The sequence below is a fragment of the Ptychodera flava genome, chromosome 11 (genome assembly GCF_041260155.1).
Source record: "Ptychodera flava strain L36383 chromosome 11, AS_Pfla_20210202, whole genome shotgun sequence".
Classification (NCBI taxonomy): Eukaryota; Metazoa; Hemichordata; class Enteropneusta; family Ptychoderidae; genus Ptychodera; species Ptychodera flava.
In genome coordinates this window covers 2,923,346-2,941,337 of record NC_091938.1, presented here as the reverse complement: position 1 = coordinate 2,941,337, position 17,992 = coordinate 2,923,346, and the positions used below count along the sequence as shown (strand labels likewise).

At 35.2% G+C, this 17,992-nt stretch overlaps 1 protein-coding gene across 1 annotated transcript; it reads right to left on the bottom strand.

Moving 5' to 3' along the window:
• Positions 1-749: 749 nt before the first annotated feature.
• Positions 750-17,334, bottom strand: LOC139143268 (uncharacterized). The gene is made up of 3 exons (XM_070713462.1): positions 16,532-17,334; positions 10,580-10,677; positions 750-6,656 (listed from the first exon to the last, which is right to left on the bottom strand). Exons 1-3 carry the CDS (start codon positions 16,839-16,841, stop codon positions 6,525-6,527), a joined length of 540 nt encoding a protein of 179 aa, XP_070569563.1. The 5' UTR covers positions 16,842-17,334; the 3' UTR covers positions 750-6,524.
• Between the last annotated feature and the right edge of the window lie 658 nt (positions 17,335-17,992).

Genomic DNA, 17,992 nt, shown 5'->3' with positions numbered 1-17,992 from the left:
TCAAGAAAGGAAAAAAGGCTTTCAGTTACGGCTTGTAAAAGATAAAAATACACTGTACATTACTGCAAAAATGTGACAGAGACTTTACGGTACCAGAAAGCGCCCTCTATTATTGTAGGACCAGGAAGCAGGGTTTGACTCCAAGTATGCAAATTAGCAATACAGAATAGATCAAAACGATGATGTCATTTGTACCGTTGCTCGATATTATGTACTACCAATGGTAGCTAAGCTTTCAAACAAGTTGTGAATCAGAAGGTAGTGTTTCCAATTTCTTGGTGGTATTATTCGTTAAATTAACACTATTTTTGTCCAAATGATCAAATGTATTATTTTTCCACCATTCTGAAAAAACTTGCAAACAGTTGCATAAAATCAATTTCAGTGTCAACAAGGTGATAGTGATGGAAGTATTCACAAAGACATATCGGGTTGTTTGGTTCAGAATATTAGTCTACCCTTGAAGAGACGGTTAGGTCTGTCATGATAGCTCACAAAAATTCATCATACCTGTATTATCACAAAATTTTGGAGTTTATAGTCTATTTGCAAGTTAAGGAAAAAGCTAGAAAGCTTGTCAGAACTTTCAGTCTTACATAACAAATAAAAAATACCATGCTTGGACTTCACAAATATGCTTACAAAAAAAGTGGCCACTTTGCCATATTATTTGTAAACACTTGGTCAAGGTTCATTTCAAAGTCTCCTAAATGTATGAACAGAAATAAAGAAAGGTAAACTTATACAAATTACAGAAACTGAAAATCTATTTATTCAAAACAAACAGAAAGTAATTTCACATAAAGATGGAGGGGAAGCTGCCTTGACTTGTTTAAATCGTATAAAAATAAACACTCCATACTTCAATTTTTGCATCAAATGTATCATGTATATCAACTTCTCAATGGATACTATCCTATCACTGAAAACTATCGTATTGTATGTGAACAAAAGATAAAATAGAATGTTGTACCACACTGTTAACATTCAATATTGGTGATGTATTTTGAAACAGTACAAAATTTACATAAAAATGCATTGTGACTGAAAAAAAGCACCTGGAAAAGAACAGCTTCATCAAGTAAAATAAGATGGAGATCGTCATGGAGACGTGGTGATGCAAACAATATCTGCCAGTTGCCATGATGGCACTCTAAGGCTGGTTGACATAATTGCCACAAGTGACTTCACTTGTCTTGACTAAGATACATGAATACTTCAGCCTTGTGTCACAATAAGATACTTTCATGGCTGATAACTTTGGTCCAATTTTTTCTAAATTTTGTTATCAATTAATCCGACAACACATGCTTTTGCATTATTCCACAGTCCCAATAGAGGGACTGTAATTTTGGATAATTGTAGCTGAAAGTTATCTTGTATTTTGTGACTATCTTATTCTTGCATTATACTTTTGTTTTACACTTCCTCACCAAAAATAAGCTTTGGTTATTTACCACCATGTTGTTGTGGCAGTGCTGTGAGGATTTTGAAGAGCGCCACCACGTGTCTGCATCTTGTCAAGTGTCTGTCTCCTGGTGTACACATGAAACCAACACTTATGTGTAGTAATAAGATAACAGTTTTTCAGCATCTAAAAAAAACTTGCAAAGTCTCGGGAACCTATGACACTATTGAAACCACTGGTACGGGATAATGATTGATAAAATCTTTCTATATATTATGTTTTGATCACATCTGAAACCTTGACAGGTGACCAATTGCCGCTGACAGTTAAGTGTCAAAAACTACAATGAAATCCGCAACAATATGAAAATAAACTGTAACATTATAACATTTTATAAATTTCCTTAAATAGTTATCTATATCAACAGTGAATGAAACTCACAAAGGAATGAAATAATAATTAAATTTACCTCAAAAAAATATTCTATCATTTGCTTTGGTGACACTGGAAGATTTATGCATGCAAGGGCAGTGAGAAATTCTAACATTTTTTTCAAATTCAGACTACCGGTATGCTATATTTCAGCCGACATAATTTCACATTTTGTAAGAAGTTACTCTTGCACAAAATTGAGACCTTATGTATTCTACTGGGCGGACAATTGCCATGCTGGTGATTAAAGGGACAAAGTCGGCCATTTTTCATGAATTTTGTTTGATATGAGACGGTACTTATATTGTTTGACGTGTTGAAAGATACTGAATGAATAGGTGACCATGCATATATTCGACCCTGGTTTTAGACACGATGTATGAAACCATTGCGAAAATGAACAAGTCATCGTTGATGACACAGTCCCCACTTGTTAATGGGTACTTTGATTACATGTCCTCAGAGAGGATAGAGTCCTCTTCATTAATTAGGTCTATGATAAAAATACTTTGATACAGATAGCGCTCAAGAATGACCTACATACAAGAAAGACCTACATATGTATGACATAGATTAATGTCCTTGTACCAACTTTAAATAAAATCGGTTGAGATATGCCTGAGTATTATGGCTCTGTACATGAAAAAATCGTAACAAAATGGCTGCAGGGCAGCCATATTGGATCGTATCACATAACAAATTGACATGCATATGTATGACAGTAGTCAATCTCCTTGTACCAACTTTAAATAAATTCGCTTGATACATGTCTGAGTATTATGGCTCTGTACATGAAAACATCTTAATAAAATGGCTGCCTAGCGGCCATATTGGATCGTATCACATAACAAATAGACGTACATATGTATGACATAGGACAATGTCCTTGTACCAATTTGGAATAAAATCGGCTGAGATATGCCTGAGTTTTGGCTCTATACATGAAAAAATTTTAATAAAATGGCCGCCTGGCGGCCATATTGGATCGTATCACAAAACAAATCGACGTGTATATCTATGACATTGGTCAATGTCCTTGTACCAACTTTGAACAAGTCATCGTTGATGACACAGTCCCCGCTTGTACATTTTGTTATAATCTTTGGTGTCTAGGTAGCTGTGGTCTAGGTAGCTGTGGAATGACATTGATGCAACGGGTGCATCAGGCCTGTGACTTGCATCATAAAGTAATCAGAGGAACATTCAATAAATTACTCATCTCTGCCAGTAATGACCACTGAAGGAACTTTTGATTACATCACACATAACGATGCCCTCACTGCCTCTAGTGTCATGACGGCACATACTATAAACATGGTTTGGTGGAATTTTCGAAATGGTAGGGATAGAGTATGTTGTTGTAATCAGCCATTTCGGATCATATAATGAAACAAATTAATGTGCACAAGAATGCAGCAATTGTATTTTATCTTTGTATCACGTTTGAACAAAATCAGTCCATCGAGGGACAGTGACCTATGTTTATGTTTCAAAGACATAAAAAAATCACACCAAAATTGAAATCAAATGGCTGTCTATTGACCATATGGATCATAGCACAAAATTAGTAGACATGCATATGTATGCCATAGTACTTTATCGTTGTACCAAGTCTCAACAACATTGGTTAAGGAATATTTGCATATGATTAAACCTCAAAGACATGAAAAAATCCAAAAATGACCATCTGGCAGCGATATTGGAAAAAAAATGACAATCTGGCAGACATATTGGAACATGTCACAAAGTAAATTGGCATGTATATGTATGCCATAGTGCTTGATCTTTGTGCCAAGTTTGGACAAAATAGGTGTAATGACCTTTGAATTACGCTTCAAAGACATGCAAAATTCCAACAAAATGGCAGTTCTGCAGCCATATTGGATCCTATCGCAAGGTTAATTGATACATGCATATGTATGCCATAGTGCTTTGCCTTTGTGCCAAGTTTGAACAAAATCGGTTCAAGGATGTTTGAGTTATAGTTCAAAGAAATGAAAAAAATCGCAAAAAAATGACCAACTGTCGGCCATATTGGATCATATCACGAAATAAATTAATGTTCATATGAAGGGCATAATGTTTTGCTTTTGTGCCAAATTTGAACAGAATCAGTTCAAGGATGTCTGAGTTATGGTCCAAAGACATGAAAAATCGCAACAAAATGGCCGATTCACGCCCATATTAGATCATATCGCAATATAATTCGACATGCATATGTAGGCCATAGTGTTATGCCTTTGTGCCAAGTTTGAGCTGAATCGGTTCAAGGATGTTTGAGTTATGGTTCAAAGACACAAAAAATCGCAAACAAAATGGCCGCCTCACGCCCATATTGGATCATATCGCAATATAATTCAAAATGCATATGTAGGCCATAGTGTTATGCCTTTGTGCCAAGTTTAAACAGAATCTGTTCAAGGATGTCTGAGTTATGGTCCAAAGACATGAAAAATCGCAACAAAATGGCCACCTCGCGCCCATATTGGATCGTATCGCAAAATAATTTGACATGGATATGAAAGCCATAGTGTTATGCCTTTGTGCGAAGTTTGAACAGAATCTGCTCAAGGATGTCTGAGTTATGGTCCAAAGACATGAAAAATCGCAACAAAATGGCCGCCTCGCGCCCATATTGGATCGTATCACAAAATAAATCAACGTGCATCTGTAGGTCATAGTGCTATGCCTTTGTGCCAAGTTTGAACAAAATTGGTTCAGTAGTGTCTGAGAAACTGTTGATGACGGACGGACGGACGGACGGACGGACGCACAGACGGGACCCAATCTATAAGTCCCCGCCGGACTTCGTCCGCGGGGACTAATAAAATTGGTAGAAACATGTCTGAGTTATGGCTCTGTACATGAAAAAATTGTAATAAAATGGCTGCCAGGCGGCCATATTGGATAGTATCACAAAACAAATAGACTTGCCTATCTATGACATTGGTAAATGTCCTTGTACCAACTTTGAATAAAATCGGTTGAAACATGTCTGAGTTATGGCTCTGTACATGAAAAAATTGTAATAAAATGGCTGCCTGTCGGCCATATTGGATCATATCACAAAACAAATCGACATGCACATCTATGACATTGGTCAAAGTCCTTGTACCAACTTTGAATAAAATCGGTTGGAACATGTCTGAGTTATGGCTCTGTACATGAAAATATCGTAATAAAATGGCCGCCTGGCGGCCATATTGGATCGTATCACAAAACAAATCGACGTGCATCTGTATGACATATGAAGTTATTCTTGTACCAAGTTTGAATGAAATCGCTCCTTGCATCTCTGAGATATCTGCGTGAACGGACGGACGCACGGACGGACGGACGCACGCACGCACGGACGCACGCACGGACATGACCAAACCTATAAGTCCCCCCGGACGGTGTCCGTGGGGACTAATTAATGGTCATGACTATTAATTCATTTTCTCTAAGGTTTCATTTGTCTAACACCGGGGTCGAAGATATGCATGGTCACCTATTCATTAAGTATCTTTAAACATGTCAAACAATATAAGTAGTGTCTGTTATCAAACAAAATTTACGAAAAATGGCTGACTTTGTCTCTTTAACAATTATACTTCATGCAATTCATTTGAATTTTGTACATTAAAACAATTAATGAACTCCAATATGGAGCCCTAAGAATTCACTTGCATTGTATAATCACTGATATGAAATTAAGTCCACAGCATTTATGAAACATAATCATCTCAAAATAGGGAAGTATTTTTTGTTTATACTAAATATAAATAAGCAATGTAATGATATATCATCTAGATCTCTAAGCATGGAATCCCGGGGGCAAGGAATATAGAAAAAGTACTTTTGTTATGTCAAGTTTTTTACCATATGGTCTTTGATTTTGAAAGAAATCAAAGACGCTTTTGAAGTTTACAAACAGGAAGAGATGACAGAGGATCTGGTGTGTATAAGTTTTCATGCCAACATCTCAGTAGTTTAAGTTTCATTGCAGTCCCTTCAGTGTTCCTCTACACTTATGAACACTGCAGGGTGCATACGAATACTGAAGGGAACATGTGAACACTGCACCGGCACACATGAACTCTGTATTGTGCATATGAACACTGCAGTGTAGATATGAACACTGCAGAGTACATGTGAACACTATACCGGTTCATGGCACATATGAATAACTGCAGGGCCCAAATATGAACACTGAAGGACATATTATAAACATGTATGAATAACGGCAGGGCACAATATGAACACTGCAGGGCACATTAAACCATCCACTTTGTGGCAACGAAAAAACAGTTTTTGTAGTAAATGAATTTGCATTCACACACAAACAAACAGTTTCATAAAGGTGTTCTTGGTTTCTTTACCAAATCACTTTTATTAACACCTGTCAATTCTCCTTTACCAAAGGTTCTTTTTTCTGACATCTTTCCTGCAATTGTGACAATGTGAGAGTACTCATGGAAGAATCAGGACTGGCTTGATGACTTTCCTCTCTGTCCCTACACTATGGGAGAAAGGTCAAAATGTATGTTGACCATAGTGGTACTGTACATATGCGTACATTTTGAGTCCAAAGATGATTTGTTTCTGTTTAACGATCAGCACAGACACTGGTGCTTTACAGTGTATCATGGTGTTTGCATTGAGGGCATGCCATGTTGGATATCAGACATGTGAAATCCAGGATTCAGGTCTTGGATTTCTTGGATTTTCTTTCAGCGATTAATTTTGCGTTTTCTGACAGACTTTTCGCATGTGATGCTAATGATGACGTCCTCTCCTCAGTAGTACGAAGTTTTTCTCCTCTCTTAACTGTGCCCTGTTGAAACAAAATAAACACAGTAAGATAAATTGTCATCTACAAACATAAGAAAATATTATAAACTGAGGTGTTGAGTGATGCAGGGTCTGACAATCTTGAGTCTCTGAAAAGCTTACTTCATTTTCTTCAACACAGCTCTCTTGGTGACAAACGTAAACATTTTCAATACCAGGAAATCTGACCTGTGAGACTTATTTTGAAGATGACAAAGCATAACAATAAAAATAGGACTTCAAGTTCAAACAAGTTAGTTTGTGGTAAATGCTATGCACAAAAACAAAAACAATTTTGAAGTAAAAATCTACATACAACAGTATTTCTACAGTTCATATTATTTAAACATTGGTATGTAGGTTAGGCATGGATTCTAATATCAATATACCATGGTCTTACACCAAACATTCATAAATGTTTACAACCATTAGTTTGCCAATTCCATAACCATGTACCTTTATACTTTTCTGTACACAGTGCTGTTCAATTATTGGCATCTGACCAGTAACTTCATGGGAAATTATTCATTACTGGTATTTCACATAAACCTAGTAATCATAAAAATAAACATAGATTTGCTCATTCTGTTTTTGAAGACATGACTTTGTAGAATGAGTTGTAGAATGTTTCACACATACTATCACTATGATTTACTGTACCCTAGGGATGGAGTAGAAACTGTGACATTAGTAACACAAGTAGTTAATTGATAAGTAGTACTCAAATTGGTTTTGGTTTTTGATCAACATAAAAAATAAGATGGGAAGTTGATGTCCCCATGCATGGATAAGTAAGTCATCATGAACTGGTGACAGTATGTTACTCCATCTTAATCCTTTTGGGCATTGAGGGGGAGGGGGAAGGGGAATGTCCTGACATCTGTTTCTGAGTTTGGGAAATTACCTTCACTGCTACATCTGATCCAAATTTAATGAGATGCATCATTTTTCAGGTCAAATGTTTCAATATTTGTTTACATTTGCAAGTTCTGAAGAAATTGTGTATCTTTCTTTCACAAAATAGTGAGGTGTTTACCATAAATTACTATGTTAATTGTTTGAACTTCTCTCTAATGCAATTGAGTTGATCCAAACAGCTTTGAACACAGTCCGCCAGAGATCTAGAATGATTGGGTCTAAAAAGGTCATCTGTTTCATAATTATTCAAGAAACTTGTCATAATCCGACTCAGTTTAATTTGCAGATAAAGTCATGAGAAAATCTGCTAATTAGACATAAAAACTATAAAATTTCATCTGTATCATGCATCAGTTTCAACATACTTTATACATCAAAACATCTGACAGTGATAACATTATTAAGGTTACCACACAGTTCTGGGCTTTGCCATGATTATCGATAAGAAATAATTTCTTTTCAGGAAAGTGGTACGTCTACAAATGCTGGTATCTATTCTGTGTACAGTACAAAGTACAACAAGGTAGTGCACCATTTTTCAGGTTCGTATCTTCTGTCACTCTTTTAGTGAATGACAAAAATTATGAATACATGAAGATTTTGAAAACTACTGTATACTGACCAACGACCAAATACTAACGTCCAAAGTACTCGGTACACAGATCAGCTAGCATAGACATTATCTGAGAAAACTATCATGCAACAATGACAGCATACTCAGAGGTATCAGGGTCAATGACCTTTGTCGATATGATAAAAATGCAAAGTTATTGTACTGTATTTTCTATTCACCTAACTTCCACTTACAGTGGTAAAGTTCTATCAGTGAAAATAGTGACACCACAAACAATATCAGCTAGGAAAATTGTATAAGGTGGTGAGAATTTCGTTGACAAACTTTCTCAGAGACAGCTGTACAGTGACAGAATAAAATACTTTCAACAGTTTCTTTCCAATGAATGTGTAAATCCCTTCAACAATGTTTGTATACCTTACATGCTGTTTTATGTGTTGACTTTGTCTGACACTGTGGGTGTATATGACCTCAAGGTGACCCCAATTCTTTGAAAACAATGCACCTTTGATATTGTCAGTCACATGACAGGCAAGTGACTCTGATTAAGCTAACACGAACACAATGAACTTTACAGCCGAAGCCTGGATCTTCCAGGGCAACGGGTTCAAGCACTGAACTACTGAACGCAGGGACAATTCCGGTGTGCATTTCCATGAAAGCACAGGTCAAAACTCTTAGACAGCAAATTCTCACATGACATGTACATGGGTACACTGCCAATTATTTGTACACTGATGTCAGGAATCTGAACCCTGCCACTCTACTGCACTGAATTATGAAACAAAACTATTGATGAAGCCTTTCTATTCATTCTGAAACTAAACTACACTGTAACTGGATTATTCATGTTGAGATGATACAGGCTCCTGTTAATGTTTTCAGCTCCATTGATCAAATTTTCAAAGCAAAACAACAGACTAAATTAAAATAGTTATTAAGATAGCGGTAAAGGCTATTTTTGCACCAATTCTTTTCTCAGAGTTAATGTCAAGTTTCAAGTGTTAGAATCAACATATTCAGTTCAAATTTTCAGGATAACTCCCTTAGTTAATACTTTCTCCAAAATATATAAAAATTGTATATTTGTAGCCATGATTTTGAAATATGACACCAATCAATATTAAAATTTAATGTTTCACATTTTTTTTTACATATTTGAATTTAATAATAATTGGATAGTATTAATACTACCAAATTAGTCATAAATATGTTGACACTATTAAGGGGTACGGCAGGATTTGTAAACAACATTTGTTTTTATGATTTTACATGGGTTTACATATTAACAATTCTTTCAAATTTCAAAATGTGATTTTTCAAAAAGTACTTCAAATACAGGAAAATTGTGCCATTAAAATCCTATCTGTAACCTTGTTAATAGGCTGTAAAAATTCCATGTCCATATCTCATTTCAAAGGTTGGATTAAATTGGTATAAAATTATGTAGGAAAACTGTTATTCTGTCAAAAATGTTGAAAACAAGCCATATTTGCACCATTCTTTTGAAGTCACAGAGCAGTCTTTTTGGTTAATCTCACTTTTGACACCTCTTTGATTCTCAAAGAATCTAAAAATGCATTTACAATAGCAGTCACGCATTCTCAATGCAAGCACTGCCTTGTCAAACTTTCCTGAAAAACAGTAAAAAATGACTTTCCCTTTTCAAACATATTTTTAAAAGCTAGGGGACCTCTACCATAGTTAATACACTAAGGACTCCCCAACGTCCTCTTATTTGGTCAGTTTTTCAGAAGTAAGTTTCAACGGGCTATAACTCTGCAATGCCTATGACCCCAAATGTCTAGTTTTTTTTATTCCACAGAGAATGTTGACTACTTTTATGTTTTAATAGTTTTATTGAAGTTTATAACTGACGCTCTAGCCTTTACCGCCACCTTAAATATCAACAAAACCCAGATATTAAGGATTGCAGCTTGAAGAATACAAAAGCATCATAAATTGATCTGAACTAGAATTTTATTAACCCTTTGAGTGCTGTAATTTTTCCCACCTAAATTTCAGTGCAACATTTTACCAATTTTTATAAATTTTTCTGTAATTTTTTGATAATTTTGGACCAAATGGACATGAATGTTCATTGGTTTTAGTTTTTTATCAAAATTTGCAAAAATCTGAAGAGAAATTGTCTTGATCCGAAAAAAAATTGTTTGCATTGTATTTTGCTAATCGACACAAAATTGACTTTGGCACTCAGGGTTAATCCATCCATCTTTAAATATACCTCAATTGACTCATCTGCAGCTTTACCAGTTATGCAAAATGCAAAATCTATGGGATCAATGTGCAAATAATTTCAAGAAAAAAAAATTAAAATTAACAAATATAGAAGATAATCTGAGAAACCCGTCTGCTTATCAAAAGGAATCAGTGCTTTACTAGTGATATAATTTATAAACGATATTTCAACTCACTTCATAAGCATCTCTTGTTGCAGCTGCTGCAGACACTGTAGGATCTGACTTGCTTTCTTCATGTCTTGAGTCGCCAGAGCCTTCATCTTTGCTGTGAACTGTGAAAATTATGCAATTGTGAGCTTTCCTCCCTTCTAAACTTCAGACACTGGACTTGACTGGGGAATAAAAGTCCCCCCAAAAAAGGATGACAAATTTGAATTACAAATTGCTATCTGTTAAACCCTTGATTGAAGTTGTTTCATATGGTGTAGAAAACTAAACCAGGTAAAAACTCTTAAATGCATGTGTACATAGCTACACATAAATAGATTGCAAAATATCACTTTCAAATTATGATCACAGAATAATAATTCCATACACTGATATTTGTATCATATCCACTGGATTTCTGATGCAATAAATTTTAATTGCTGTATTAGTTCATAGGTCTCTATCAATGTATCGATATCTCCATTGGCTGAAAGTTTTTGTATTGTGTAGACCGGATTTCTGATGCAATACATTTAATTGATGTTACATGTATGAGTTTAAATCTCAATGATTGTATTGATGGCTCCATTGGCAGAAACTTTTTATCTTGATTGTTCATACCAGTATCATGCTTATTCTGTCGTAATAAAAGGTGTCTAGTTTTGTCCCCCTCTAAAGCCAAGTTGAAATGCCAAGAGTTCAACTTGTTCATGCAGCTTTTATTTGTATTATGCCCTATGGTATTGTTGACGAATGAATTCTAGTCCGGGCAATCCATTTTTTAAACAACTTCATTACATATTGTACATCATGCTTCAAGTTGTGAAGGCTAATACTTCATATTAAAACATACCAATGGCAGAACATTAATACATTCTTGTTTCATACATCAAAAATAATGAATGCAATCAAAAATTACATCTGTTTCCCTTTAAGGTAGTATGCACTCAAAAGTGAAAGACTTTAAACTTTTGCCCAAACTTTCCTAAACTAATATGTTAACCATTCTCTTTAAAAATCATGACTAAAAATATGGGTTCACGTTGGAAATATTGGTACCAGAGAAACAAATTACCCAAGATTTACTGATATTTGAAATTAAAAATGGCCGCCATCCCTGTGTTAACTCTAGGGAGAAAAATAAAATATTCAATTTTCAAGCCAAGAATTTAAAATGAGTGCCAGCAAGTGGTGGATCAGAAAAGAATTGTAAAAGTTTGACAGTCTGAATATCTGTCCCCGAGGCACATTCTACCTTAATAATATGTACATGGGAGAAAACTGCTACAATAATGGCCTAAGGGAAGCTGTACTTCAACATCTTTGTCTCCTTCTTGCTCTCTTCATGTCTCTATATGATGCATATCAAACATCATTTTCATTTGAAAAGCATCCGTTGCAGCCAATAAAATCAGATGTAGAGTACGGCGACATCTACTTATTTGTACGCGGTATTCTCTTGCTGTCGTAGTGAGAGGCGACAGCAAGAGAATACCGCATACGCGTAAGTATAGATGTTGCCGTACTCTACATCTGATTTTAATCAGATTGCCGTTGCAGCCTGGAGAAGTTGTTATTTTTTCTTGCCACGTTAACTATAAGCAGAATAAAATTGGATTGTGACTCATCAAATATGCAAAACAATACTGTTTTTTTTTTCTAACTGGGGTATACTAAATTGATTTCAAATTAAACACAGAAGTGTGATTCTTGATAAACTTATGGTTTCTGTACTTTGACTCCATTGTCAAATATCTGTGACATGATGAAACCATGATATGATAAAAATAATTCTATGTTATCAGAGCTGTCGTTGGATACTCAGCTTTGAGTTGTCAGGAATAAAAAGGTCTCAGTCAGAGAGCCAATATGTTCTGTATCAGGAACAAAACAGTCCCAGTAGAGGGACATGCATTGCATGCATAATCCAGTATTTGTTGCTGGTACCAGTAGAGTCTGGCAAAAGCTTTGTGTCAATTTTGAAATACGATATTTTCGATTGAAATTTGATCTCTCTCATCCTGATATGATACAGTTTGCATGCGTTTCCTGTTTGCTACGTTCCTGTATCTTGGTACATAAAGCTACATCACGCCACATGCCAAAATAATAGGGGGATTTTCTCCGTTGAATGATTAAGTTTGGCAAAATTTTACAATTTCCTACTCAAAACAGTAAAAGGATGTAAACTCTACATGTAGATTTGAGATACAACATACAAATATCTTAAATAATTAAATAATTATTAAAAATAACCAAAACTAAACAATTCTCAATGTGGTAAAATGTACTTCATACTTCATGCACATATCACTAACAGAGTTTAGTTCCATAATTAATCTCATTTTAACCATGACTTTTCAGAAGTGATTCCAAATCAGGTCGTGCCTCCGCAAGAATAGTCTTTCTATTGAGAATGCCTCCTGAAATTCTCAAACATCATGGATATAAAGTGTACAGTCATTACGATTTCATTTTTTGTTTAATTTCAATGTTGATCATTAATTTAACCATTTGTCCCAGACATAAAACAGTCTAGTATAATAACATTCATGCAGGCTTTCAAAATACTATATAAATACTTAATAAAACAAATGAATAATGTGGTATTTTAATATTGTCGACCATTTATATGACATAACCCTAGAGTTTTCATTCCAAAACCAATTACATCATGAGATATAAACAGTGGATCATGGCAATAAAAAAGGGAAAAGATTTTTTTAAACCTTACGCTTAAAGAGATACCCAGTCACATTTTTGATCTCAATATTTAACTGCATAAAAAATCTCTCTCTGGTTTAATTCTACTGGTATACCAAAAAAGGGTAAAAAATGGTGAGTTAGCACAGCATATTAAAACCATGCAACGCTGAGAAGCATAACTCTTTTCTCCTAGCCAATAATTTTACAACTTCTTCAGGTCACATGTAATACATTAAAACAGTGTAACAACTGAATTACCTAGCTGTAAACTCTTTGAAAGCCATTACTCACTCTTATCTCTACTCTACCATTGTTATGCAGAGTAAAGTGCACCTGAGAACTTGAGAGATTAAAACATTTATTGCATTGTTGATATTTTCAAGTAGAATTATCAGAAGTCTGACATTCCAACATGCATTCTGGATGTTCTGTTTTTCAATTTGATCCGGATAACAAATTGAGGAAAAGACCTTTGACCTGTTGAAGCTTTTAATGTAGTAATAAAACTATTTTAAGGCAATATTTTAAATAGTCCACATGGAGGCCTTGATATAAAAAAGCAGGTATAAAAGTGTACGTCTCTTGCACTGTTTGTTTTTGTAACACAATAATCTGTAAACTATTTCACATCCTCCAACATCAGAAGTGCGTTGGTCACCCACTCATGATACATTTTAAAAAAGCAAACATTAAGCAAACATCAAAACTGTTTAGTACATCATAGCTGAAAACTCTGACTGTGTAAGAACCATTGAACACTACTGGATTTTGGAGTTTGGCGCTATAGAAATCCATTTGATTGATTGATTGATTGATTGAGAATGCTAAGACTGCTTTTCATTAAAACGAGTGATGACATTAAATGTAGGGAGAAACCAAAAAGCCGTTTTTAGCTTTCCTCTTTTTACTCTTTCGCTCTTTTCAAAAACTATCCTCGTATCAACAAGCCTTTCATATTTTACTTCTTATAAAAACTCTAATTCTTTCCCGTTTGATCGAACACTTTTGAGTCCTCCCTAGTGCAAATAAAGGGTTAAATGAATGGTAACAGTCGGAAAGAAAAGAATAATCAAGTTCAAATGTCAGTGTTAGTATAATGGCCTTATTGAATCTCCCAATTATTATTTTTACATTCTAAATTTATGCTTAATTTTATGACACATTCTATGTAATAGCAAACTTCAAAAAATAATACCATTATGAACTTTTATATTTCATCAGTAAGGTAGTAAATGTAAATTTCAATCATATTTTGTACTATCCGTCTCAAATTCACATACATGCCAAGGAAAATAAAGAAACTTATTCATGCCTGTCCCACTCATTTGCTGCAGTCGTTCAACTATACACTTTGAATTTGCTGCATGCTTTTTGAACGATTTTAGATTTTTCATTGCAATCAGCGGGTTTTAAATTTAGCTGAAAAGACATCTTGACCATAGTATTCAAATATGGGGAAAAATTTTTTCTTAGCTGCATTAAACACTTAAGCTAAATTAGCTAAAAAAAGACGCTAGCTACAAAGGCTTGTTTTACAGTATGGCATTAATATATACAGAAGGCATGTACTGAATATGTGTTAATTTTGCTGGTTATTTTGCCGTACAGCTGGCTGGCAACTTCATTCTGTCTTTGCAATGGCAAACTCAAGACACTGACACATTGCCATGTGATTCTCAGCAAAAGACAGCAGAAGCATTCCGCCAACATAAACGTTTTATTCTCAAAATGACCTCACTGCATCCTGACTGACTTGCCAGTAGATTTTTTTTTTGAGTTTTTATCTTTTCCTATGTCCTAAAAAACAGGCTTCTCATTGTTAGATTAAACATATTCACTGTTCAGAACCATATATCAGCAAACTGGTGCTTCCATAGAAACAGAAGATGGCATAGAGGACGGAATTGGGAAATATGATTTTAACTGCATTATCATTCACCGTGCTGTGTAAACATACATATTTATATCAGTTTGGCTATTTTTAATTTACTCTGGTCTTTAGTTCAGTATGGCATAAGTTAACATATCAGGCAAGGCACTTTGGAATTTTAATGAAATTCTGCTGTCTTTCTATAGTGTAAATTAATTAATATTATACCATTAATTAATTTTTACACATTTGATTGACAGGAACAAGATAAATTGAAGAGTCACAAACTTATTATTTTAAAAGTGTGGTTGTTGCACATTAAAATTCATCTTATGTATTAATATTGCCATTGTACTGCATTCATGTCAATAGTATTACCATCATTTGTACCAGGTACGTTGGTGCCAGCTGTTTTGAGTAATTATGATAAATAGCCGGCTGGCAAATAGATTTCCATATGCTTGGCCCTAAATCCATACACAACTGACAAACTAGTTTATTCTGCTACCAATTGGATAACAGCTTCCGAGACGCTGCACAATAATCCCTGTTTATTTGATTTACTATACAAATTCCTTTTGAAGAATGTTCCTCACACATTCAGGGTCTTCACAACACAAATGATGACTAATTTTTAATATCACAGTGTAAATGTGCTGCTTTAGTCTTTCATTTTCAGAACAATGTGAAGAACCTATCTGTATATATGTAAAACACAATTATTTAGTTTTATATTAAAGTTACTCATAACTAAAACTCTACATTTAATTTTAAGCTAATGGCAATTTAAGTTATCACACAATTTGTAATTTGTGGGATATTTGCTTCAGAAAATCGTTGTAATAAACATCTGACAGAGGATTTTACATCAGTAAGAGGAATTGTTTTTGAAACTGCAAACTCTTTACTTTGAAAATTAACTTGAACTTGGCCTGGCCTGTTGCATGTACTAGTAACTCACACTGTAACTGACACTGACAGCTTATACTATCACTGAAAGATTCACCTTTTACTCCTGTACTAGCAGTTTACAAATGTTTGTTGTTTATGGCATGTAAAATGAGGGTTTATTTGAAAGTACGTTGTTGTTGATTTTTTGTCGAAACATGGTTGTCGTTCCTTGCTCCCTTCACCGTTCACGTACAAGGTGTATGAAGGGGAATTGGGCGTTACCTTCCTAACAAAGTTGGGGGGGGGGGGGGGCGGGCACAGGCACCACCGCAGTTGATAGCGTCGTAGTAGAAAGGGGCACTAAAAGCGCTACGATCAATTACGGCGGTGCCGTGGTGGTGGAGGGTGCATATGGCCCGGATACTCTTCGCACACGTCAGTGTTGTTGCGTGTGGAACACAGCGTGGTATGATATTGATAGCGTTAAAAATGGCAAGTATAAATTTGCAAACCTTCGTGACTTTTCTTCCCCATGAGTTTCTGTTTCAATTTCTTCAGTGACGATTTTTTATGTTTCTTTTCAACATTTTCAATTTCGGGCGTTTCGTCAATAGTGTTGTCCTTGCTCTCGACCAAAAGTGGTGTTTTCTCTGTTGATTTCTCTTTTCTTGGGGACAGAGTACTTCCGTATTTACGAGCGCTTCGAACTGGTTGATTTACTTCAACTTCTGGAGGTGACACCTCTTCTTTGGGAACCTCTCCACTGTCTTCGGGCTCTTTTTCTTGACATTGAAACACACAGCAAGCGAAGCAGTTCCCCATTGAAAACACACGGTGCAATGTTGGCGTATGTACAGTCAACTCAACTTACAATTGGTACGTAAAACTTCGCTGTATTTTCCGACCGACGGTGCCTTCCATAGGTGATGCAAATACGAATATGAAACTCCAACCCATGCAACAGGTAACATGTAACAGCCAGTATACTACAAGGTTTCTGAAGTTTATAGGTGTTGTTGGAAGCGCTACTGTCGTCTCGTGCTTGGCGATCGGTTCCGACCAATTTGGATTTCAGCAAGGTCAATTTCCGTGCTCAGCAACGTGGTGCCTGTTCCTTGTGAAAACCAGAAATTCCATCTTCATCGATGAACGGTCGAAAGTGACAGCCTAATACCACGTCGTGGCTCACGCTGGCTACAGAATTAGTCATGTGAATGTATTACATGCAAATTTACTCATAATCCAAGCTACGGGTCCGGATTCACAGAGGGCCGAGGTTGGAGACGGGTCAATGAACCGTGTCGGAGAACTCATTAAATTAATTTGCCGTAAGAGGGCGCAAAATGATAACTTCCCAAACTTCGTGTGGCCAAGATTAAACCCTGGGATATATTTGAATGCAAATATGTATTAAGGAAATTTGGCAAAACATATAAATATTTTTTGAAACTTAATGTTAACCAGACAACGATATAAAAATATTAACAATAGCAGGCATTGACATATTATGATGAAATTGATGCAAATTAGATATGTACTGTATCACTTCCTGTATAAAATACAATTTAAAATATCATGAATACCTTCAATCGTAAGTTATGCAACTAAAATGACATCTGCTTCCATGGCTGAATATGTTTTACTTTATTTATAAGATGGTGAATAAATTTTCAAGACTTTTGCGATTTTTAATGTATAAGACGTGCCTTGAATTCATTCTATTAGTAATAAAATCAAGTTATTGATATTTTTCGTTTTTCACAATCAGTTGCTGCTTTTTTTCCAGACCAATCTTTGTACTTTTGTTTGCTTAATATATTTATAATATGTAGATTTGATCTTCCCTGTTATGGTTGGAAAACAACTTTCAAAACAACTTGAAATGAAAATGATTGTAAAGTATCTCATTTGTATTCATATCGTTTACTATCAGCTGTATTGGTGTCACTTTCCATGCAAATGGTGGACCTGCC